This window comes from Parasteatoda tepidariorum, chromosome 3, assembly GCF_982258835.1.
Source record: "Parasteatoda tepidariorum strain Cologne lab strain chromosome 3, Ptep-v5.0, whole genome shotgun sequence".
NCBI classification, from domain to species: domain Eukaryota; kingdom Metazoa; phylum Arthropoda; class Arachnida; order Araneae; family Theridiidae; genus Parasteatoda; species Parasteatoda tepidariorum.
In genome coordinates this window covers 118870386-118896729 of record NC_141757.1, presented here as the reverse complement: position 1 = coordinate 118896729, position 26344 = coordinate 118870386, and the positions used below count along the sequence as shown (strand labels likewise).

Here is a 26344-nt window from a genome sequence, read left to right as displayed (position 1 = left end):
GGTTCGGCGAAAGAAGTACCTGACACTCACCTCAGGCAAATGTTCTTTTACTTGCATTAAATAGGAGCAGATACCACAGACAATATCTGTCGAACTAAAATTATTCTCCAGCCTTTAACCCATTTACGATTTAGTAAATGGAATAGAATGTTTCTCCCCGATACATTATTTCCCTATCTAATAACGTGGAAAAACCGGCTTTGATATGCGAAAAAGACTGCAGGTTAAAATACGACTTTTAAGGAGCAGAACCGTCAGTGGGTTAAATCAGACTTTCTACTACTTCGGAAACAAGAAAAAACACATTTCAAAGAAAGGAGACTTAGTTACACTTCTCTCGCTGACTCAAGTGTATAGTTTGTCTACGGTAAGAACTCCTCCCGTCTGCTGTTATGGAAGCAAGAATAGCTCATTTCAGGGAGGGTAGCTTCTCTTCAGTCTATGGCTAATACAATAGACAGACCCTACTTGAAATAGTTATACATCGTTACCATTGTCACCGCCACGGGTCCAAACGAATGGCTAGGAGAGTTCTTACTTTAGATAAACTATAGACCAGTGCCCCAGATTTTGCTCTAGCTAGATAACAAGAGAGGGGATTTCTTTTGTTAGACAGACAATACTGCTGCCGGCTGGATTCAATGACAGTGCTGATATACAGCGTGCAAGAAAAGAAAAATAGCACCCTAAACAACTTTTGATCTAATGATCGGATCTTCACGTACTAGGACTCAATCTAAAGGGTTTAAAAGGGTAAGCTCAACTATACAATTAATTTATGCGGAAGATATTTTAAGTTGCGAAATCAGACACAAAAACTTCTTTCTCTTGATAAACATAATTTTTTCCGACCGATTACAATGTCGTACATTTAAAATCCGTGTTATATATAATAGTGTCATACATTTATAATTCAATTTCTCAGGAAGTATTCGACCGATTTCATTCAAACTTTGAATTTTGCAATAGAAATTTTCATCATTTAAAAATGATAAAAAAAATGTGTATACCTGACGATTCAAAATTTTTCGATTATTATCGAGTAAAGTAATAGAAAATAATAAATAATTATTAAAGGATATATTTTTTCGCATGGAAGTATCTTTAGGTAAACGAATTTTATAATTATATGCAAAAACTTTTCGATTCCCTTAGAAAATTCTTCAGACATAGCGAAATACACAAAAAGTAGAGTTGACATGATGAGGTCCATAATTGAACTGCTCTCCTAATCAAACTATTGGGACCCTATTTCAAAAATTGAGGTTATTCCCTATATTCCGAAGGTAAGGAATCCAAATCCATCGAAAAAAAGAGGTATGTTTATTCAAAGAAATTATGTTTTTGTGTCTGATTTCGTATTTAAAAGCATCGTCTGAACTGACTAATAAGTGTATATTTGAGGTCACCCGCTTTCAACCATTAACATTAAAATTACAAACGACCGTTTACATGACCTTTGTTTTAATTATAGGTGCTTCGCGACTCATATGTGACATTCAAATAAATGCCTCATCTGTGTGACTGTTTTAATTAGCAAAAAGATAAGTATGTAAATCGCGAATAAAAAAAGAAATCCTCATTTGTTTAAAAGTTTAACCATGCTTTCAACATATCTATTTAACCTCAGATCACTCCTAAAGGCGTGCAAAATATGGCTCCACTTTTAAAAACCAAATCCAACACACCCAATTTTTTCATAGCCTGCAGCATAATCAACATTGCAAATCTCATCTCTCGAATTTGGCGGGATTGTATGCAACAGCGAGTCATAAAATCTATTACAAAATGGTCGGGCTTTTCAATGAGAGTTAGTAAATAAGGCAAATAAACTTTTTTTTTTACATCATGTGTGGGAGAGAAACTTTTCTTCTATTTTCTCAAGCCTTGTTTATGTTTGACTATTCAGAACTATGGGTGGCGCCCTCCAACGCACAATCGAGAACTAATGACCATAAAAATGTAGGATGGGCTGATATTAGGGTAGCCCAGGTGATCTTTAGCCTCTATGTTGAGTGTTATTTTAATCTCAGCTCCAATAAAAAGAGCTTTGTTGATGTATACTTTGTTTGTGTTTGTGAAAAGTTGCGTAGAGAATATTTTATTGCAGTTATAGTAACAAAATTAAGGTTTGTCTTTCAATTGAACTCCGAGTTTTATTTTAAATTTTTCTTTTTTAAAATGTCTTTTTTAAAAAAAAAAAAAAAAAAAAATAATTCATGGTAATTTTTTCCTACATTTGTATCATTATTTATAATCGTGTGAACGCAACTGAAAAATTAAATAAAAATCACGTGCACGTAAACAGATACTATAGTGTAAAATAATGATAAGAAAGTAGACAAAATTACATATATTATGCCACTAAAGCACCAAAATAAGTGTAAATAAATTATATGTTAGTCAAAAGTTTCTTCAAATAATATGTCATCGTTTTTATTTTGAAATTAAAATAATAAACCGTGAAAATAGCAGTTTAGAAAATAATAACCGATCTCGTTATGAAACTCGCTCGTTAAATCTGAGTCGAAAAAATTAAAAAAAATAAAATCTATAATGCGCAAAAAAGAACTAAAAAACATTTGAAAACGACTTGACGATAAGTAATGTGAAAATATTTTAATTGTACTTTATGAACTTTTCTCCGATATTATGTTTTGAAGAAGATTGCGCAAAACAAAACAAAACAAACAAACAAAAACGAACACTTTGAATAACTTTTTGATAAAATGATCGGATTTTCACGCTCTAGGACTACAGACAATATTTTAAGTTACGAGTTCAGACACAAAATCGTACTTTCCCTAAATAAGCCCACCTTTTTTTATTTTTAGACGGATTCGGATTTCTGACCCTCCCCCCCCCCAAAAAAAAAAAAAAAAATTGGGGTTAGCCACAATCTAGTAAATATGGTCTCCGTAGTTTGATCTGGAGAGTGCTCCAAAATTTAGATCCCTTAATGTTTATTTTACTTTTTGCGTATTTCGCTATATCTCGAAAAAATTTTAAGCGAATTGAAACATTTTTGCACACAATTATAAAATTTGATTATCCAAAAGTAATTCCATGCAACAAAAAAATTTTAGTAACTATTTATTATTTTTTATTATTTCTATACAAATTTTTAAAAAAATTCGATTTGAGCAAAATCGGTCCATTAGTTCCTGAGAAAATAAATTTCAAAAAGTCAAATATTTAAAATTTGATTTCTCAGGAACTATTCGACCGAATTTGCTCAAATTTTGCCTTTTGTCACGTAAAATTATATTCTTTAAAATGCAAAAAATTTTACACCTTAATATTTAAAAAAATTTCGACAATTACTAAATAAAATAATAATAAATATTTACAAAAAAAATTGTTCGCATGGAATTAATGTTGGTTAAACGAATTTTATAATTGTGTGTAACAAATTTTCAATTCACTTATAAAGTTTTAGAGATATAGCGAAATACGCAAAAAGTAAAAATAACATTAAGGGGTCCTAACTTTGGAGCCCTCACCTGATCAAACTATGGAGACCCTATTTGCAAGATTGCATCGACTCCCCATATCTTGGGGATCAGAAATCCAAATCCGTCGGAAAAAAAGGTATGTTTATTCAGTGAATGTACGTTTTTATGTCTGATTTCGTAACTTGAAATATAGTCTGCATTTATCAATTAGCATATGTGAGATCCCTTGAACCATTAAGATTGAACGTGAAGATCCAATCAATAGATCAAAATTTATTAATTCAATTAATTAATTAATCAATTAGGGTCGCCCTTTTTTTGGCGTATTGTACAACACGCAACCTACATTATTTTTAACGTTTTTGCAATTTTTTGACTATGGCTGGAGTTGGTTGATTTGTTTCGTACCCATTATTGACAGATTCTGCGTTTTGCGAACATTGGCTGGTGAACATACTCGCAAACGCGTGAGCAACAGAAAGAGTAATAAATATAGAATCTATCCAATGGTTTGTTTAGCAACATCTTCCATTGCAGCACCGTGACTTCAACTGGCTGTATGATTCGCTGCAAAACATATATGAGCATTTATATTGACTGCGTGTCAACATGCAATGTTTAGGCATTGAACTTAAAAGGTTGCTTTTAAACTCCCTTAGAAGTGAATAAAACTTTCAGGAACAGTCAAGATAATTATTTTTTCTGGCAGATTTGATAAAATAATTTCGAGAATTTTATGAAAAATGTCTCGTTAAATCATGTCAAGTTATGCTCGTCGTGACAAAGGTTTGTATATAGGCTTTTTAACATGAAACCATTCATTTATTAAAATTTCTTCGTTTAACCAGGAAACTCGTTAAACCAAGATATGTAATAAATAAATTTCACATAACTCTCAAACTAAAAATACAATTGACTCAAATATGTTCTTTGTAGCTTAAATAAATCAACAAAAAATTTAGAATAATAAAAATTTATAAGGAGTTTTGTCTGAAATATTCATCAATGTTATGATTATAAAAATGTTACCAACGTTCTTTACATAGTGTTTAAAATGTAAGCATAAATTTTTTTCACAATTCTTCATGCAAAGTGCAAAACATCCTTAGACAGGGTTTATTAAGCTACTTGAATACAGTTGTGTATCCACAGAATCTGCGACGTAAGCAAAAAATGTATACACATTTAAACGAACCGAATGATATTAGAAAACAATATTCTTCAGCTAGTAAAGAAAACAGCCATTTAGATTTTTTTTTCCTTGAACAAGAAGCACGACATAATCCACTTAAGACTGTTACGATACTAATTTATCTCACGAGTTTTGTATGCCTACACTGAGAAAAATGGTATGGTGAAAATACCAGAATAAGGTAAATTATACTATGGGAACTAGAAAAGGCTTGATAATTTTTACCGTAGCGCTTTGATAATGTTTTTTGTAAAATTAGCAATAAAGTAGGGTTTTATAATATGTGATAAAATTGGGTAAAATTGAGGCAAAATTTGGTAATTTTATCATTACGCCTTAGAGCATGGCATAAAGAACATTCATTCGGTTAAATTTAATTTTCAGTTTTGTATTTTTTACAAAATATTTGGTAGTAAGGAGTATAATTTTGAAAATTTACCAAAATGGTTGTTTTCCAAATGAATAGTTTAAATGTCGTATATTTTGATATTTACAACCAGAATTATGTTTTATTTACCAGAAATGTAATTAATATACATTACGGTAATTTTTTATTTTCTCTATTTGTTTTGATTTTCACTATTGCAATAGATTTTTTTCCCAATCAATTGATTTCTTCTCCGCATATATTATGTTTTGCGAATTACCTCTTATTTCTTAAACTTGTAATTAATTATCAACGTTATTATTTAGCATGAATATAAATTGCTTATATAATTAGCTGCTTATTAACTTTATCAATTCCTTAAATTTTCTTGACTTAAATTATTTTACAACAATTAGTGCAAACTTACGTAAATCATTCATGACCTAGTCATAGAAATCTTGGTCCTGTTTCCTTTACTGTAACCGTAACCCGTTGAGAATCGCTTGCAGTGTATGAACTGCCCATAGAGGTGTTTTTTCGTGGGGATAAGTAATTGGTATTCCGAAGGGGCGAAATCTGGACTATATAAAGAATGATCAAGAATTTCCCCCTTGAAATTTTGCATGTGTTTCTACCAAATGACATATTTTTCCTCTTCTTTAGAGTATTCTTCAGTGGAAGACTTTTCTTTGATTTTTCTCTAGGCACCGAATGGCTCGGTGCAGGTACATAAAAGGATGGTGAACGGTACAAAACAACACAATTCTATAATTTTGACACCAGTGACACATAAAAAATAAATGAACAATGCAAAAAGTTCTGAATTATTGAGACAAATTCACCTTATATTTTAGATAATATGGTACAATATTTTTACTCATAATGGACATTCACTTGTGGAAAGGGAAAACCGATTTACATTTTATTTCAGTAAAAGTGATTAAAATATGCAAAATCATTTGAAGGAGGAACACAATTGAACAACAAAACAACAAATCTTCTAGGAAAACGTATTGTAGTTTGCATTTTATACTGATTAATGTCATTTTTAGTCTTTAGTTTCAGAAAAAAAATATAAACAAATTTTCTGCTACTTTGATTTCATAACTTTTATATTCACTATTTTTTTTCTTATTTAACCTTTCTGGGAAATAAATAGGAAAGTATAAAGCTAAAATAAAACTTAATATAATCATTCCTAAGACTCTACAGAAAGTTATAAATTAATTATTTTTTATTCAGTTTTATTCAACATCAATGTTTTGATTAAACACATATTTATTTTTCTTAAATAAATAAAAGAATGGAACTATGATCATAGCAACCAGCGTTGCCACTGAAGTCAATACAAATGTATGAAAATAAACAAATCCCAGCCAATAAAGATATGCGTTGCAGTACTTTGCACTACTTTTATCCGTCTCTTCCGGGTGCATTACTTCATACACTAGCACTAATCCTACAATTTATGATACACATATTAATATCATATAAATATAAGTATTATTATACATAAATATGCATTAACATTTTTTTGAAGTGGAATAAGTTAAATAAAATTTTTTTAAATATTTAATTTTTTTAAATATTTAAGTTGATCAAGAATTCAATTCAAAACTTAAATATCTTTTTGGTATCAATTTAATTTTTATTATATCATGCTAATATAGTGTAATATTATATGCTAATTAAACTTTTGTTCCAAGGAATTTTTTTTTTTTAAATTTTTCAGTTGATCTTAGAACGACAAAGGGATACTTATTACCCAACAATAAATTTTCTGAAAAATGATAGAATTCAGTTTTTAAAAAAAAACTAAGCAACTATAGTAGCTATAACTTGGCAGAACTATTCTCTGTTAAGTTTAAGTTAAATATTGCATGTATTGCCAAATAAACAGAATTTAGTTTTATTTTCAAGCTTTTTTATATTTATTTATTTATTTTTGTACTCGTATTTTATTCCTATTTTCATTTATTTAATTACGTATTTATTTAGTTTTGTATCAAAATGCAGAAGAATTCAGTCTTTTAAGAAGTGCTATAAAAAAGTGCTTAAAGATAGGACGTTGCAATGTTTGTCTTTAAAAAGCTGCATGTTTCTGTAAATAAATTACTTGGTAGTATACTAAATGCAAACTTATAATATGTATTTACATATTTATGTTTTTACCTTATTATCATAAAAGCAAGCGGTGACTTCGATTATCTTTTCAATTTTTAATCGGTTTACTTGAAAATTGTACAGCATATACACTTTTAAACAAATTTCTAAGTTTTTTAGTTTCTAACTTTATATGTTATAGTATTTGTTACTTTAGTTAGTGAGACTTTTTAAAAAGATAATTTTCTTCCACAAAATGGAGACTTTGAAAGAGCTTCACAAAATAAAATACAGTTTTTTTTCACTTCAAAAAGACTTTGAGTTGTTCAATTTTTTGAAATTTTTCTTAAAATCTTGTATCTACTTTTCAAAAACATTTCTTTGCTGTAATGGATTATGCTGATAATTATCATTTTAGAAATGTATTAAATGCCTAAAGTGGTAAATTTAAGCGCATCTTTGAAGCTTTAGTACTCATTCCGTTGCAGTGTTTCATGTACAACTGTAAGATTTTTAGTACATTTGTTATTAATTTTTAAACTAAAATTTAAAGTCGTCAGCATTTTAAACGTTTGCATGATGCTTCATTGCTCCGAAACCTACCAAATTTTCAATATGGTTTGAATAAAAATGAATTTTTCATCGTTTAAAGAGAGAAATAAAACTAGATTCAAGTCTTTTGGATTCGAGATGTTTCTGTAATGTAATTTTATATTATTTAATAACCGTTGTTGAATAGCCGACCCAATTGTTTTGGGTTTACGACTATTAATGTTCAACTCCGTAGCCATGTCATTTTGAACCCAATTCAAAAGACAAGGGAGCTCCTGCATCAAGTATTGGGAGAAATTTTGCCTTCGTGGAGGAATTTTTGATGGAACAAACCCGCATTAGCGTTCCATGGAGAGAAAAACCACAAAAACCTCTCATGGTTAGCCTAACGGCAAGGGGACTCTGACCCATGATCCGTCTACTACTGAGGATATTTTACGTCGACACTGTGGTCGATGCAAACCGGATGCGGAATTCACATTGACCAGCCATCTCTGGGATTCAAAGCCGGTTCACCTCATTGGAAGGCGAACGCTCTATCCCATGAGCCTTCGCGGCTCTCTGTAACTGTGACATATTATATTTTGAACGTTTCTTCTGTTGGAAGATTCGTCTCTCTTTCTCAAAACTCTTCTTACACAAAATGCTTCAACAGCCTAACATCGGTCATATTTGGTTCCTAATAAATATTTAGATAATAATTTAGATCGAAGCGATTTGTGCTTTCCTTACATCTATAAATTCAAAACAATAACTTCAATGATACAATTTAAACATTTGCATTTAGAAAACCTCATTTTATCAATGGGTACCGTTTTCATCAAGTGTAAAAAATTTTGCATAGTTTCCACCATTTATTGGTGTTGAGGTAAACTAAATTATTTTACAATGCATTTTGTCATAATGTTTATTTACTTTTTCACTGATAGAATTTTATTTATGACCCATTGGCAAAACGGTTCTTGGTTTGGATTTCATGGCGACCACACTTTTCAACCACCATAATCAAGAGTAATAGTAAACAGTGCGCATGCGTTGCTATGGTGACAGCTGCTGTTTGATAATTTTTTTTAGAAATTTTTTTGTTTTCACTTTTAATTTTGTTATGCATTAAGTTGGTGACTTTATTTTTGAGAAATGTGACCAGAGAGGTCCCATAAATACTTCTTCATTTTCTATAATACTTCTTCTAATTTTCCTAATTTTGTAGTGAATCGTATTTTTTTTAAATTTTTTATGTATTGTTTTGTTGTTTATTTGTTTGCTTATCTACAAAGGAAACATATTTTCATGCGCATTGGACTCAATTTATAGTTTCATTGGAGAAAAAAAACATTTCGTCTAAAAAAACAAGCACATTTTTAGTAATATATAATAAATCTTTCAAACAATTGTTATTTTCTAAATTTTACATAATTTTTTGCTTCACAACTTCAATTTTGCATTTAAAATGTATTTTGTTTACACCAAAAATAGGGGAACTATGCACCAAAATTTTTTACAGTGTGTGCTTCACTTGTTTTTGTGCATTTATGGCGGATCATAGCGCTAAAGTTTACTGTCTTAAATTTTTATACTAGGAGGCTTCGCCCCCTGCTCGCTGGCGCTCGCCAACCCCCGGAACTGCTTTCAAAGTTCATTTCGGATCCGATGCTCGCTTTGCTCGCGCATTGGATACGTTCTTAACGTCTAGTTTTTGTATACTTTTTTGAATACTGCAGTTCCGAAAACTTTTCACTGTAGAAAATTCTAAACCTGTGCATTTCAATATTAATTTGAAATTGCAAACAGTTCGCATATTTTTCTTAATCACACTATTCCAAATTTCAGTTGTTGAGAAAAGTAACTGTTGTAAGTTTTGTTTTAAAGTCTTTCCCACCAGAGGGCTAAAACCATGTGTTGTAAAACAATATGAAATAGTACTGAAAGCCGGATGTAAAACATCGGTTTCGATGAAGATAATTTTGTGAGAATTTTTTTGATAATTCGGCGAGAATTCACCCGATTAGCCACATGATGCTCACTACGTGCTCTTGCGCGCCGAAGCCTATCAATTAAAACGTATTAGCTTTTTAAATAATATAGATTAGCCACATGATGCTCACTACGTGCTCTTGCGCGCCGAAGCCCATCAATTAAAAATGAAAACTGTTGCCAACGCGAGAAAAGAAATATCATCGGTTTTATTGATGCATACGTACGTATTAGCGTTTTATTTAATAAAGATTATTCTTTGATGTTTAATTTTTTTTTCTGTATATGATTGCAAAAATAGGTTTTCTGAATAATGCTTATGTTGAAATTGAAACCTGAATTTAACGTTTCAATACAGATTATGGATACTGCGCTTACCATATGCATGGACGACCAGCATTAGAGAACGAATCGCCCGAGTAGCATCTCTCCAGCATAAACATTTCCTGTTATTGTTCTTAAATATAATTCCAAGACTTATGATACTGGCTATAGAATCCATGATTCCAGAACATACCAACATGACTGGAATTAGTGTGCAGGCTTTGCATCCATCTAAGAAGATGAAACCTGAAATATTACTAAAATGTTTAGAAATGTTTTAATGATCTGACATACAACAAATTGCATAGAAATAAACTTAGTTCATAAAAAAATTAATTAACACAAAGTAAGTGTTCCTAACCCAGAAATCCTAGTGTCAAATTGGATGTCTCAATGTTACATCAATGTTTTGGGAGAGATAGGGTGCATCATAAGGATAGAGAATTCCATACACGCACTGGCCAATGAATTAGAAATCTGTGAGAATTTTCATTAAATGCTATAATAGAAGATAGGTATGCAAAGTCTGATTTTAACGTGGATGATACCACATCAGAATGCTGAATTAAGAAAGGTGTGTTAGTGCATTTCATGAAAAACGCAGAGTTGAAGGGAAAAACATCCGATCCGATCCGATTTGAAAAGAGGGCTTATATTGGGCTCCCGTTTAGCAGGAACCATAATTGTGAAGACAGCTGAACTCGCTAGATTTTCAAAAACAGCCACACTGTAAGAAATTCTGGATCAAACCACAGTAAAATCCATTTTTACCAAAACATGTTGCAAAACAAAATATCTGACATACCGTAATTTTTACGGTAGTAATTACCGCAAAATCACTAAATCTCTCTAATTAAATAAGTATTAAAGTAAAAATTACGGCATTATATTTTAAGGTAAAAATATCTTTTGTGGATGACAAATTCAAATTACCGGTAATTTATATCGTAATTTCATCCAGAATTATTGCAATTTATATAACTGGCTTTAAAAAATTTGAAACAGAAGTCACAAACATTGTTTGGAAGACAATAACTCTCATTCGAAAATAATTAACCAAGACCGTGATCGGCTTCGTCTCCGATAAATTGTTCTGAAGAAAAGGAACTCGGATATGCTTCAGTTGACAGAAACTTTCAACAAAGATTTTTACCTACTGATTACGGCACGAACTTAACGCAGAGAAATTACAAAGGATGGTAATACGTTGTCGGATGCCAATGAGGAAAACGAACATTAACAGTGGTGTCAGAAAGACGACACTATATAGTCATCTGAGGACCAGAAGTATAACTTCTATTAAATATTCATGAGTATAAAACATGCACGATGTATAATGAATGGTGTATTCTTACCTGCCGCTAGAATTCCTATAGCAAAGAAGGATGAAATGGCCTCTATTAATGCATTTTGCTCCGCTTTTAACAGAAAGATACAAAAAAAAAAATTTTAATATAGTGATTGAAAATTTTAATGAGCACTTGGTATTTCATTGCCATAAAAAAGATACATTGCTTGACAAATACTAAAGAACAGATATATTTTGTGGAATATTTAATAACAGATAACATTTACTAACAGATTGAAGAAATGAAACTAAGTACATATTTAGAGGCGACAATGTGGGTTTATTATAATGCAAAATGGTATAAATATTGTCACATTGAAAAATACGAAAATTAAATATAAAAAATATGCTCCGTAGACGATTTCCAAACAGTCTCGAAAAATGGGTGTTCTTTCCAGAATAAAACAGGTATGAGTATCTCAGTAAGAGTTATGATTACCTCTAACACTAATGCATGATTTTCCTATTTTATTTATGTTATCTACTAAGCTATCATGGTGTCCTTGGGGATTTATATCGTCCCATTTCTCTCTCAAGGCGGTTTTTAACTCTTACACTGTTCGAGAAGGGCGCGTTCTTTGTGAAACACAACCTGTCGAGGGCATCCCAGACAGGCTCTGTAGGATTCAGGTCCGGAGAAAACGCAGGCCTTTGTATACGGACAAAACCTTCATCTTTTAGTGTGTCTGATACCTCAGAAATCCTGTGTGGCCGCGTATTGTGGTTTATAAACAGAAAATTCTGAACCTAGCACACACCTAAAAGAAGAAAATGCTCCAGAATAAAATCTCTGGAATGTCTCCGGGATGTAGCGCTACCTCGCTCAAAGATGCGAAACCGTGTTCTGCCATTGTGCATGACGCCTGCCCACGCCAGCACGCCTGAGTCACAGAGAAACGGGTTTCGTCGTAGAACATCACTTTGGACCACTGTTGGTGACCCCAACCAATACGTTTCTTACACACCAGCGTAATCTTTCTCGACGATGGCGTTGTTGTAGCGAGATGCATCGAGCTTACATTTTGCACTTAATTATCGCAAAACCACCTTGAATTTCACAGAAATAAGTTCAACAACCTACTACGGCACTATATAGGTTAAACATCCAACTGCATGAGTTTTCAAATGAATGAACAGCTGTACAGATAACAGGCCCTGCTTTTCCCGCCGTTTGCGGTTAATTTTACGGTGATTGGTGGGCTGACGGAAACGCTACTTTGCATAAATCAGTTGTTCCTTAGCAATTGTCAAGCAGGGTATAAAGAAGAGTAAAAGTTGTATTATTATAATTTAAAAGATAATTCCCACTTTTCAATTAGTTTTGAAAGAATTTTTAATTTCTTAACCATTAAACACAGATGAATTTCAATTTCATGAAGTTAGTGGAATAGTTGCCAAAAGCCACCATTTTAACAGTACATTTTGATAAAAAAAAAATCATAGAAAATTAAACTTAAAAGTAATAAGTTGCTATTTTTTGAGAGCTATTCAACCATTTTGAGAGCTACTCAACTTTTCGAATAAAAAACTTACAATTAGAAGATAGTTTCGTTGGAAAAAAACTGTTGTTCGTTAGCGTAGCTTTTCCAAAATAAAATTATAAAAATGTTTGCATACATAATATACATAGTTTGCACAATTCGACTAAAATATCTCTTAAGGCCTGGTTTCTTAGGACAGGACGCCGTCAGCTGGAAATCAGCGCTAACCTCTGATTGGTCCGTTTGTGAGTTTGATAGTATACGTCATCGAACGCTCATCTTGAACTACAATTGCCGTCCAACTCAACTGCATTTGGATTACAACGCGACGTTAACCACAGAAGCAATGGCGGACAACATCCAACAGCGCATTGAAATCAGCCAAGATTTTGATTTTGACATTAAACATAGCTTCTTCATTAAACATAGCACTCTTCATTTAGCTCAGCTATAATGTGTTTTTTCTTGGACAAAGTCATTATTTGTTCTCTAAAACACTGGTCGACAATAACAAAATCAATACAAATTCAAAATAAATATTTGCTTACGTTATTAACGCATGCGCAATGAGAGATAATGTCTGCGTTGGACCGACTGCTCACGCTGAGCTAACAAAAAAGTATTTTTTTTTTGGCGTCACCTCTACGTCAACTTTCCGCTGACGCCCAGATAAGGCGCTAGTTCTAAGAAACCAGGCCTTGAGCTAACAAACCAGTATTTTGTTGGCGTCGGCGGGACGTTGACGTCCCGCTGACGCTCAGATAAGGCGCTTGTCCTAAGAAACCAGACCTTTTAGAGTTATTCATCCACTCTTCAAATAAGAAATTTAAAATAAAATATGATTGTAGGAAAAAAAAAATTTTTATGTTGCACAGTTTTTCTGAAAATGAATTATAAAAATATTTGCATATGAAATATAATTTATAAAAATTCTCTAAAATATCTGTTAGAACTTTCATCCACTGAACTTTCCAAGTACGAAACTTACAGGAAAAAAAAAATTCTGTTTTCAAAAACTATTAAACTGCAGGATGGCTTTTGTGAAATGAAATTACAAAAATGTTTGCACATTAAATAAAAGGTCAACAAGTTTTGTTATAAATACCTTCTTTATAAACTGCCCCCACAGCATAGCAAGTAAATTCAAAACATCTCATTTTCCTTCTGCTGATTTCTAGCCTTTTACATAAAGTAAGATTATTTTCTGCAAAATTAAAATAAAATACTTGGTAATTCTGTTTGTTCTATTAAATATTGCTGGAGAATAAATAATAAAATTAGTTACTATATTTGTTTCAGGACTATCTTAAACAGTTTATTTTTAAATGTGCTTTTCTTGAATATAATTTACAATTTTTAGAAGTTGTATGTATTTCAGCTTACATTGAAATTCAAGCTTAATTTTTTAAAAAAAAAGGATTTTTGTTCTAAAAAAAATGGTGTTTTATTGAAGGTATTGATTAAAATACTTTGCTCATCAATCTAATGTTTTTACTTTTATCATACTACCTCCGTTTTAATCTACTATATGTTATTTTTTTAAACCTTTTCTTCGGTTTTTATATTATCTATAAATTTATGTTTGAACAATACTGTATCTACAAACACTAAAAATTATTTTTTTAGGGAATTGATTAGGATTAGGACTTAGTTTATCTAAATGTAATTTCTAAATAGTAGTAGTAAGTATATGAATCAAATCATAACGTATTTAAACAGAATAAAATGTTTAGAAATCAAACTTATATAGTTTTAGAACTTGATAATTTTACAGTTTAACAGTTATACTGTATAGTTTTAGAAGTTCATTTGAAAAAGATTACTAGCTTACATTCGAGGCTAGACTAAACTACACAAGTATCCAATAAGCAAATAAAGCAGCGAGCGAGAAGCACGAATCAATCCTAAAGGAACTTCGATAATAATGAAGTTAGCAAGCGCAGGTCCCTGGTTTTTCCTGGTCTGGCAGGTCCCTGGCTTGAAAAAAAAAAACATTTTCTTCTCAAAACTGCAAACATTTTTCCAAGCAAAATTTATTTTAATTATAGTTTTCTAAATAATATAAATAATTGTATGCATGACCTATTCCAAGTTGTCACTCCATTTTTGTGTTCCAAACTTTTGACTTTGGATTGCGTTTTAAAGCAAATATTAATCCAACTAAGGTGTTCCGTAATGATTGCCCTCAATATATATATTTTTAGAAATCTTTTCATAACTGATGTCAAAAATGCATATACATTTGATGTTTCTATTAGTTTTCAACTTGAAGATGTTTCTAGTACTTTTCCCCTCCTCTCAGTTTTGTAAGGCAAACAGGTTTGAAAACCATACCAAACAGGTTTTTTACATTTTTAATAACGCCTTTCTTAAGATGTTCTTCGTAAGGGTTTAAAAAATCACTTTTTTTCACTTCAACCCACTGACCGTTCTGCACGTAAAAAGTGGCATTTTAACCTGCAGTCTTCTCTGCATAGCAAAACCGGTTTTTCCATGTTAATAGATAGCTGAATAGTGTATTGGGGAGAAACATTCTCCCAAATTTACCCATTTGCTTAACCACCAGTGGGTTAATATGCGACACCTGTTAGACATATTCTTTTACTTAATTCTTTAAAGTATTTAAAAATATATAAAAACCACAAGGTCGGTTTTTGTACATAAAAGCTGACTCGGAGAAAAAGAAGGTAGACTTTTGATTCATCTTCACTGTGTAATAACTCTCGGGGAGAACAGATTTTTACGTTGATCATTTGTAAAACGCTATCAATCCTCAAAATGCAACAGACGGCGATTCAACGGCATGTTTGGTAAAAATGGACTTAAACCGTTCTTCTTCTTTGAGCTTCATATAGTTATGAGAGGTGCTTATTAAACATTTTATGTGTATGTCATCAGAGAAAATGCTTCATAGCCTATACTTGTTTCACAAAACTCTTACAAATGAGTCTGTCTTGTTAAGATATAAAACTGAAGTAAAAGAGCATTTCATGTTAGAATGTTTGCTTAAATTTAGCATGCACAAAGTACTTCATATATAGAACAATAATATTTCTTACCCGTTTGTTGGTTGTTGATTACAGATGAAGAATGTTTTGACTCATGTCTTCCATGAGAAGTAGAAGGTGTTGTAAGTGTTTCATAATAAAAGCAGTCCATATACTCTTCATCAGACGTCATCAATACATTCTGTGGAAGTCCTGAATGGAAGATCATACACTTACACTGGCAGGCAAAAAAATTGCAGTAATAAATTGCGTCATAATATAGAATTTTCAGAAATAAGTTGTGTGGGAATTAAAATTTTCAGTTAGAAGTTAGTTCGAATGAAAATGTTCAGTGATAAAACGCATCAGAATGTAAATTTTCGCAATAACAAGATGCGTCAAAATATAAATTTTCAACGACAAGATATGTTAAAATAGAAAAATTCGGTGATAAGTTGAATCGAATAGAAAATGACAGTCATAAGATGCGTCGGAATGACGCGCATTGCTTAAAATTTTAGAAAACATCTATTTTCTGCATATAACACAACCTATCAATGAAATTTTTATCGCCATATCAGAGAATAGTCCGTAGCGTAATAAAAAGTTAAATTTGTTTTAAATTACTCACCTTGAATAGCGCGTGTGTGAGAGGCGTCAGATCTTGCAAGTGTAGTGTTAGGCACTGATACATTTTCATATTGCAAGCAATTCGTATCTTCCTCTTTTGAAGCTTTCTTATAAGTGATAGGGCCGTTTTGGCATTGACCCTTGGGCGTATTTGGTTTGGGGCAGTTAGGCACTCCGATCGGAGATTCCCTTTTTGAGAATTCACCCATGCCTATATATGTCTCCGATACCGTGTCATCTCCTTGTATTAGAAATACTTGAGAGGTGTGCTTCGGAAGCGTTGATAATTCAGTCATTTCTGTGTAACCAGCTTCTTCATCCATATTCTATAGATTCTGTAAATTATATTCCTATAGATTATACAGATAAGTAGATTGCATATACATTATATAGATTATATTCCCATAGATTATATTCCCATAGATTATATTCTTATAGATTATGTTCCTATGGAATTATATTCCTATAGATTATATTCCTCAATATCTCATAGATTATGTAGATTACATTCCTATAGATTATATAGATATATTGATTGCATATAAATTATATATATTTATTCCTATAGATTATATTCCTACTGATTATATTCCTATAGATTATATTCATCGATATCCTATACAGATTGTCTTATAAATAGTCTGCTACAAGACATTTTTGAAGAAATAAATTCCAAGTTCTTACAGATCGGTCACATTTCAGCTATTTCAAAAAAAAAAAAATTTTTTTTTAGCATCTTTGTCCCTTTTTGTTAAGTAATGGGTTCAAGAAGTGACAATATTGATGTTAATTATAACTAGTTTTGAAACTTGCTAGTTCTGGGTTGTTTGGAAAGTAATTTATTTTCTTCCCAAAGCAGGGCTGAATTTTATTTTCTCAAAAGCAACGACACACTTAAGCTGTACATTCATTTGATATTTTGACAGCTGATATAGCAAGAATTTCGATTGATTCTACACAGTAATTTTTATTTTAGTGCCCTTTTAAATATTGAAAGAGAAAAGCATTTTCGACATATTTTACTTTTTTTCTTTCCTGTCGAAAAGGTAAAAGCGTTGTCCAAGCAAGCAAAAAATAATTCGATGCGTATGGAGAAGATATATTGACAGAACGCCAGTTTTGCAAAATTTCGATCCGGCAATTTTGTTGTTGAAAATGAAAGGACAGTTTAAGCTGATGTAGACGCAATAAAAGTATTAATTGATGCAAGTTGGCAAATAACAGCTCATGAGGTAGCCGAAACATTAAATTTATCCAATTCGAGCGTTCATGATCATTTGAAACTTCTAGATTTAATCTCAAAGCTATGAATTTCCAATTGTTCTTACGGGAAGAAATTTGTAACGTGGCGTTGACGACTGTGATTTGTTTTTCAAGCAGCTGGAATATAATTTATTTATTCTAGCTGTTTTAATATAGTGCTCTATATTTTTATATAGTGCATCATCACTGAGGGTGAGAAACAGTCTACCCTATTTCCGGTCTCTACAAAATCTTTAACATGGTTAAATCTTAACTTCAAATGAGAAGCTCAAAAATCACCTGGATCTATGAGCGTGGATCTATAATGGATCTGGATCTATAAGTTCTATGAGCGTGGAATCATACTACTACATGCTACAAGATGGCAAAAGGTATTGGAACAGAATGAACATTATATAAATCAATAAAATACTTATTCACTATTAAAAAAAAATTATAAAAAAAACGAAATAACTTTATAACCCATTATTATGCTCTAAATATTCACTTCTAATGCAAAATATTTATTTTATTTAAAAAAAAATAACGCTAAAATGACTTTTTTCATTGAATTTTAGGACATCATATTATTTTAAAACAATATTTTCAATGTTCGTTTACGTGTTTCGACTATTTGCTATTTCACGAGTAAAATAATAAGATGTTGTCACAAAAAACATTTCATAAAAACGTAAGAAAATACATGCTTTAAAATGTTTAAAAAAGTATTTTAAGGATAGATAAGTAAGTTTAAAATACTCGTTTAAACTGTTGCTGTTAAAATAATGTACTATTTTTATTTTTAAACATCTGGGGGCTAGTTTAAGATTTCGAGAAAAGAAAAACTTGTTATATTGGCTCAAATAACAGCATAAATGACCAAAATTGACCCTTTTCTATAAAAAAGAATTATGATAATTTTTTGAGATATTTACAGAAAATGTTTGCTAAAATCAATGGGAATTCTTTGTCACAAGACAGAAGTGTAGATTTACTCAAAAATGTCAACTGAGCCCGGAGAAAAAGAAAATTATGTAAAACTACCTTACTGTATGGTAATGACATTTCTGATTTAAAAAACAACAACAGCATAATATTAGTTAATACAACTAAAATACACGGTATTTAAACTTTTTACCAAAAATTCTGGTTTTCAAAATAGTCGCTCTTATTACCATGTATTTATTAAAAATACAAAACTGAAAACTAAATTTAACGGAATGTATGGTTATGTCATGCTCTAAGATATCATTCAAAAATGATCAAATTTGACAACATTTTTCCAATTTATTCCAATTTTCATTACCAAAGCGCTTTGAAAAACAAATCGTACATTTACAGGGATTTTTGGTGTTCCCATAGAATCAGGAACTTTGCCGTATTTCTCTCTCTAATAAATTTCAAGTAAATTTTACCATATTCTCGTAGTTTTGGTCGAATTTTCTTCTCAGAATAATTTCAATTTAAAGTTAACTGTCAAACTTTCAAATTTTGAACAACATTTTGAAAATTGCCGAATAATTTAGGAATTTTAAATTGAGTCTACTTTTTACATATTCTACACTGTTAGGTAGTTTAAAACCCTTTCATAAGTACACCTTGTAGCACCCTTTGGTGATCAAGGAATCTTTTGTAACTATTCACAAGCTGTAATAAGCTCAAAGAAATTCGTAATTTTTTAAGAAATTAATTATAAAACATGAATAATTAACAATTTTTTTATCAATGTTTAACTTTTATTTGAAAGTTTTTTGGTTTGGAATCAAAGTTTTATTTTTAATAATTATGTTATTAAGCAAATATTTTATTAATAATTATTGAAAGTGATCTTTCAAGAATCTTTTCTTTTTTCTTGTGAAAGTGAAGTGAAGTGATATCTTTCGATCAAATAATTAGATTTTCACATATTAGATCTCAATGGTTTAAAAGGGTGAGTGTAAATATTCTAATTAATTTATGCAGACGATATTTCTAGTTACGAGATCAGATACGTTCTTACTCTGGAAAATTTACCTTCCTTCCAATTCATTTGGATGTGCCGTCTTATTTAAAATTCGCCTTATATGTAATAGTATCGCACGTTTAAAATTCGATTTCTCAGGAGCTATTCGACCGATTTCATTCAACCTTTGAATTTTTCTTATAAAATTACTTTCTTTAAGGTGATAGAGCAATGCGTAAATCTTACACTTCAATATTTGTTCGACTATTATAAAGCAAAATAATAAAAAATACTAAATAATTACTATAAAGATAATTTTTGCAAGAAATTATTTTTAGTTGAACTAATTTTATAACTGTAAGCAAAAATGTTTCCATTCCCTTAAAAAAAAAACTTCCCCAGACATGGCTAATTACGCGAAAAGTAAAATTAACATTATGACGTCTAAGCTTTGAACCGCTCTGCTGACCAAACTGTTAAGACCCTATTTCAAAGACTATGGCTATCCTTATATTTACAGAATAGGTAATCCAAACCCGTCTAAAAAAAGTACACTTAATCAGAAATGGATATTTGGAAGATATGGTCTCAACAGCGTTAAAAATTTCGGAACTCTTAATGTTAATTTCAATTCTTTGGCACGCCGACCTAAGGCTGAGTAGTTAGCGCGCCTGACTGCGGAGCCGTTGGTTGCTGGTTCGAATCCCGCTCAGGGCATGGATGTTTCTTTCTCTCTGTGTTCTATGTCCTTTCTCCTTTGTGTGTGATTGCGTGAATGTGACCCGCCCGACAAACGGGTTTGTGGTTGTGTGACGTGGGCGACGCTGCTCCACCGCCGTGGCTTCGCTACAGGTGCCCACTGTTTAACGAGAAGGGAATAGCAGTTCTGGCACTTTCTGAGGCCAATGGACAATAGTTCCAAGTGCAAGCCACTAAAAAAAAATATTTGCTCATATGCAAATTGGCTAAATTTTATATTTTTGGTTCCCTACAAATCAAATTTGCATTCCAAATCAAATCGAATATGTTTCTCACAAATTTTTTTTTACATATTATGATACTTTTTTTCTAATTTTATGTATTTTTTGAAGATTTGTTTTATTGGATTCCTTGCATATGAGATAGTTAGGTATCTGCCGAATAATTTTGACTATTTAATCAGCATTTTAATTTACTATAATAGGCATGAACTGGTGCGTGTAAATTATAAGTAACTGGCATATGGATGTAACAATAGATGTAAAATATTCGTCAACAATGTTTAACGATAGTTATTATCAATACAAGCAAGAAACGGTTTTTATCTTTCTTAAGCTGCTGAATTGCGACTTTTGGTACTTTTAAAAATTATAGTGCCATTGTTAAGATTTTATGTACGGTAATATCGAATTTCTCTTAATTTTTTTTCTTGTTATTTTTGACATTTACTCAATCGTGAGCTTATAAAATAAAGATCTAAAAAAATAAAGATCTAATAAAAATAAAATTTTCCACTATGGGGGGGGAAGTAGTTATTACTTAAATAAAAAATTGAAAAAAAATTTCCTAAGGAAGCAATTAATTGCAATGCCTTTCGAGCAAATTGAAATTTTGTGTAAAAAAAGTCGTGTTAAATTCTCAAACAAAAATGGTTCTTCCAGAGCGTCAAAGTTCTACTTTTCTGTCGCATTTCTATGAGCAGCAATGCGGCCCGGTCCTTATGGCATTTTACAAGTTAAATAGTAAATAATTCTCGAATTAAATATTGAATGTTAATTTTTTTATTCCCTCGATATCTGTATATGTTTTACTGCATAATTTGTTATTCTCAAGCTTCCAAGTCTTACAGTTTTTGCATCACTGAACAAATTGTAACAACAGAACAAAGCTAAACACTTAAAAATAACGATTGCATCGTCTCTTAAATTTTTTCAATTTAGAGAGAAAGAGAGAAATAGATAACTTACTTCCACAAATATCAATCAAGATAATGTCCATTTCTTTATCCAAAACATATTTTTAACTACTCCTGGTTTAAAATAAAACCTCACAATCTTCACGAAACCCTTTTTCACTTCTCAACGCGACCAGTTACCGATTGAAAATGAATGAAAAGAGAAAAAATAATAATAAATGCAAAAGAAAGAAAAACAGACGGCTAAATTATGCGGAATCGAAACTTAAAGCCTAATATTTCAAAAAGCTCTTCTGAAAATATTTTAGATCCTGATTTTAGTTATTCATTTATTTTTCTTTCTGACCTTCCACTCTTTTTTCTTTTTTTCTAAATAGTAATTTTTTGTGAGCATGTTCAAATAATAATACAGTCTCCCTCAAGCAAATAAACAATTATATGCTAAATTCATAAGAAAAAAAATCGAAACAATTTTCTTACCAGACAAAAAAAAAATCAATGTGCAGTTATCTGAGGGGGAAAGTATAAATAAAATAAATTAAACAAATGCCCTTGAATAAAATTTAGCTTAATAATGGATATTCATGCATAACAATGGATGTTCATGATTTTCCGAGACCTATGTCATACATTTTTAACTAGAACAGATTTCCTTAAAAAGAAAGTGTTAGTAATTTAGATTAAATATCTTTTTAAATTTTACTAACTTGGCTACTATGGAGATCACCCCTTGCCCTACTGATTACGCTGTTTTTTTTTTTCGAGATTGCTTTGCAATTCGAGTTTGCTTAACCCGCTCATTGTCACCCGTCTAGCTTTGTGTGTATGCTGGTAAAAAATCGTACCAGCATACCAGATTTTTAAAATGAAATTTTAAAAATAGGCAGCACATGTATACTGTGAAATCTTTAATTTATATACGTTTTACTTAAATTATGTAGTGAGCAAAAATATAAACAGATTGCCGTGAATAACTTTTGATCTAATGATCGGATAAGAATACGATTTTTTAAATTTGATTTCTCAGGAACCAATTTGACCGAATTTGCTCAAATTTGTATTTTGCCATGTAAAACTACAATGATGTAAGAAATTGTATACCTTACAATTCAAAATTTGCTTGATTATTTTTATATAAAGCAACAAAAAAAGTTATGAATATTTTGCAAAAAGTTCTTTTGCACTTGGAATTTTCTTTGGATGAAGAAATTTTATAATTGTGTGCAGAAAGTTTTCAATTTACATAAAAATTTCTCGAGATATGGCGGTATGCGCAAAAAGTAAAATTAAGGAGTCCAAACTTTGGATCGCTCTCCTGACCAAAGTATGGGACGCATATTTCGTATTGGGTGTCAGAAATCCAAATCCGTCGGGAAAAAAAAGGTATAATTATTCAGTGAAAGTACATTTTTGTAGCTGATTCCGTAATTTAAAATTTCTTTGATGTCATAAATTAACATGTTTAAGGTCAAACAGGTCAAACTAGAAAAGAACGATCTAATCATTAGATCAAAAGTTGTTCAGGGTGGCCTGCTTTTTTTTTTTTTTTTTTTTTTTCCCGCTGTTTATTACGATTTGATTATGTACACTTCATTGCCTATGGGAAATTAAATTTGAAACTAGTAATTCATATATTTTCGGTATAAACAAATTCATAGAACAATTAGTTTCTGTATAAACAAATTTATGGAACAATATGTAAACTGTTCGCTTTCTTTCGCCCGACTCAAAACTCAGATTGTTTCAAATTTTCGTTGCCAACGCGGATGAATAAATTTTATCGGTTTTGTGATTTTTTAGATATACATCAGCTCTTTATGCAACATAAATATATTAAGGGAAGAGCTAGACATAAAAATTGAAATTTGAGAATGAAAATTTGACTTACTGACTTTTCTTGACTTATTGAAAATTTGACTTATTGCGTAATCAAGGTTATATGTGCATAGTATAGTGCATGTACATTTCACAACTGAAGTATTCACTGAAGTAACTAAAAAATTATTTTTTATATTGCAGTTCAAGAAAAAAAAATTTGTTGAATTAGATACTTTTATTTTAGTTACGCTCTTTGATATATTATAGATGCAATGTGAGTAAAATAAAATTGTCAGAATCCTCAAATCAGTAATATTTCTCAATAATTACATTAATCATAAAAATGACAGTTTTATGCTTTCTAGAAATAGAGTCAATCGGAATTAATATGAACTACTTAAAATAATGGTGCCAATGTGAAAAATCGACAAAATTTATAATAAAATGATAAGAATTTAAAATTGCATATTTAGAAGGAAATGTTTATATTATTTATATTTATTCCAAGCCTATTCAAACATTAAAAAAACTAATAACATTTTTAAGAATGTAGACATAAATTCAATATTTTTTTTCATCAAAGATCATCTATTTTATCATATAATTATGCGACAGTAACATTTAGGTCAATGTTTTATAATATTGGAGATTATTTTATGGTATTAAAATTCGGTAAACGTTTCATGCTCAGTGAAGACAAGAAAATTAAACTTTTAGTTGTATTGACCAATCCAATAATTTTTTTTTTTTTTAGTACATTGAAAAATTCTTTCAATTATTTCATGTAACATCTGTCGTAAATCTTATTTATAACCAAAAAAAAATTTTTTTTTTAATTTGAATTATTTCTAAGCATAATTTAGTAACATCTAATTAAAAAAATTCATTCATTATATTTTTTTTTATTTTTTCATAACAAACTCAAAAATGTTTCATGCACAATACCGCTAAGAAAATTGCATTTGTATTGATCTTCCTAAAAAAAAATTTCTTGGTACGCTAGATAATTTATGTGAGTAATACTTTACGCACTGAATTCATATAAATGAAACCATTTTCATCAAAATATTTATAATTTTTTTTCAGCATGAAAGCATTTTTAAAAGCCATAAATAGTTATTTTTATCTACTGCTTTCAAACACCAATGTTCATTAATTCCAGGAACATTTCTTGAAATGATTCATTTTTTCAATTCATGTTAACTGTTATGCATATCATATTTTTTATTTTATAATCCGTGTTGAACAGCCGATCCAATTCTGAGTTTACGACTATTAAAGGTTCAACTCCGTGATCCTTGTTATATTAAACCCAACCTAGAAGACAAGGAAACTCATAGATCAAATATTAGTACAGACTATCCTTTGTGGAGGACTTTTTGAGGGAACTAACCCGTATTTTCGTAACGTGGACAGAAAAACCACGAAAACCTCCCACGATTAGCCCAAAGGCAAGAAGACTTAAACTCATGATTCGTCTACCACTGAGGGTATTTTATGTCAGCACTGTGGTCGGTGCGTGCCGGATGCGGAATCCACCAACCTTTGCTGGGATTCGAACCTCTTTGTGAGGCTCTGAGACACCGCGGCTCTACCATCCATATTGCTTTTAGCGTAACTTATTTCAAGGAGTAATATAACCAAAATTAACTAAGCATCAATAATTCTAATAATAGTTATAATGATTTCTTACCTTTCTCTTAAACGAATTAACACGATTTCTCCATTATTTTACTTTTTAGTACACAGATTATCTGTTTTTTAAATTTCAATTAGTACATTTTATCAAAATTAATTAAACCTCATTAGAGTCATTAAAACTATGACGATTTTTCACCGTTTCTCTGGAGAGAAAAAAAGTGTCTTATCTTCATAAATTTTTTTTTCCTGGAACCCACCTTTTTTTTCAATTAAAAACTATTGCCAAATGTAACTAAGCATCATTGGCGTCTGTAATTGTATGACGATCTTTTATTTCGCCTTTACAGGTACGAAATCTCCTGCACGAATTAGTGCTTTGCCTTCTAATGAGGTGAACTGGATTCTAATCTCAGCGTTGGCTGGTCGACAAGAATCCGCATCAGGTTTGCACCGACCACAGTGCTGATGTAAAATATCCTCAGTGGTAGACGGATCATGGGTTCGAGTCCCTTTGCTATCAGACTTACCGCGGGAGGTTGTCATGGTTTTCCTCTCCATGTAAAGTAAATGCGGGTTAGTTCCATTAAAAAGTCCTCCACGAGGGCGAATTTCCCCTAATACTTGATCCAGGAGTTCCCTTGTCTTCCGGATAGGGTTCAAAATTACGAGGCTACGGAGTTGAACATTCGTAGTCGTAAACACAAAAATTGGGTCAGCTGTTCGACGACGGTTATAAAATTATAAATTAAAAAAGATTAATATAAAAATATTCCTCCCTTAATTTTACTTTTCAATGCATAATTTATTTTTTACTTCAATTACTGTTGATTTTAAATTATTCAGTTTTATAGATTCACGTTTTAAAAGAATAAAAATGAACGAAGTAATTACGTGGTTTTAGATAGCTTTAGAAATATTGATTTGATGAATCATGTTAATGCTGATCAATGATTTTATCCGAATAAAATTACAACAAAAATAATTATATCTCAAAAAAAGTGCAAAAAAAACTGTTTTTATGAGAGCTATAAGCAAATATCGCTGATGTCATCTTTAAAATGTTTTAAAGAAAGAAAATCGCCTGCAGCAGTCTCATTTTTATCAGCGATGAGTTCTAAACCAATAAAAAAAAATTACATCTTCCAAATTTTCATACGGCTCTACGCACTAAATAATTTCGACTGAATTTTAGGAGCCGAATTTTCCCATGCAGCCACTATCTGAATTTGAGGATAGTGGAACAAGCGGTTATTGAGCTATAAGAGAAATACAGAGATAAACTCTTCATTTCATTAGGATCGATAGATGCATTAAGAGGAGAGTTAGGCATAAAAATCAAAAGTTGAGAATATAATTGAATGAGAATGACTGAATGAATCAAACTTATTAGGTGC

The 26344-nt window shown here is 30.9% G+C and overlaps 1 protein-coding gene across 2 annotated transcripts; it reads right to left on the bottom strand.

Moving 5' to 3' along the window:
• Positions 1-5831: 5831 nt before the first annotated feature.
• On the bottom strand, positions 5832-21779 carry LOC107449717 (uncharacterized). Of its 2 annotated transcripts, XM_071187342.2 has the most exons (7): positions 21544-21779; positions 16415-16748; positions 15856-15996; positions 13902-14000; positions 11323-11385; positions 10022-10213; positions 5832-6473 (listed from the first exon to the last, which is right to left on the bottom strand). In XM_071187342.2, the coding sequence occupies exons 2-7, from the start codon at positions 16734-16736 to the stop codon at positions 6259-6261; spliced, it is 1032 nt and encodes a 343-aa protein (XP_071043443.2). In that variant the 5' UTR covers positions 16737-16748; positions 21544-21779; the 3' UTR covers positions 5832-6258. The 2 variants fall into 2 exon arrangements, with proteins under 2 accessions (XP_071043443.2, XP_042898287.3); XM_043042353.3 differs by lacking the exon at positions 15856-15996 and having other exon boundaries at positions 6234-6473; positions 21544-21680.
• Between the last annotated feature and the right edge of the window lie 4565 nt (positions 21780-26344).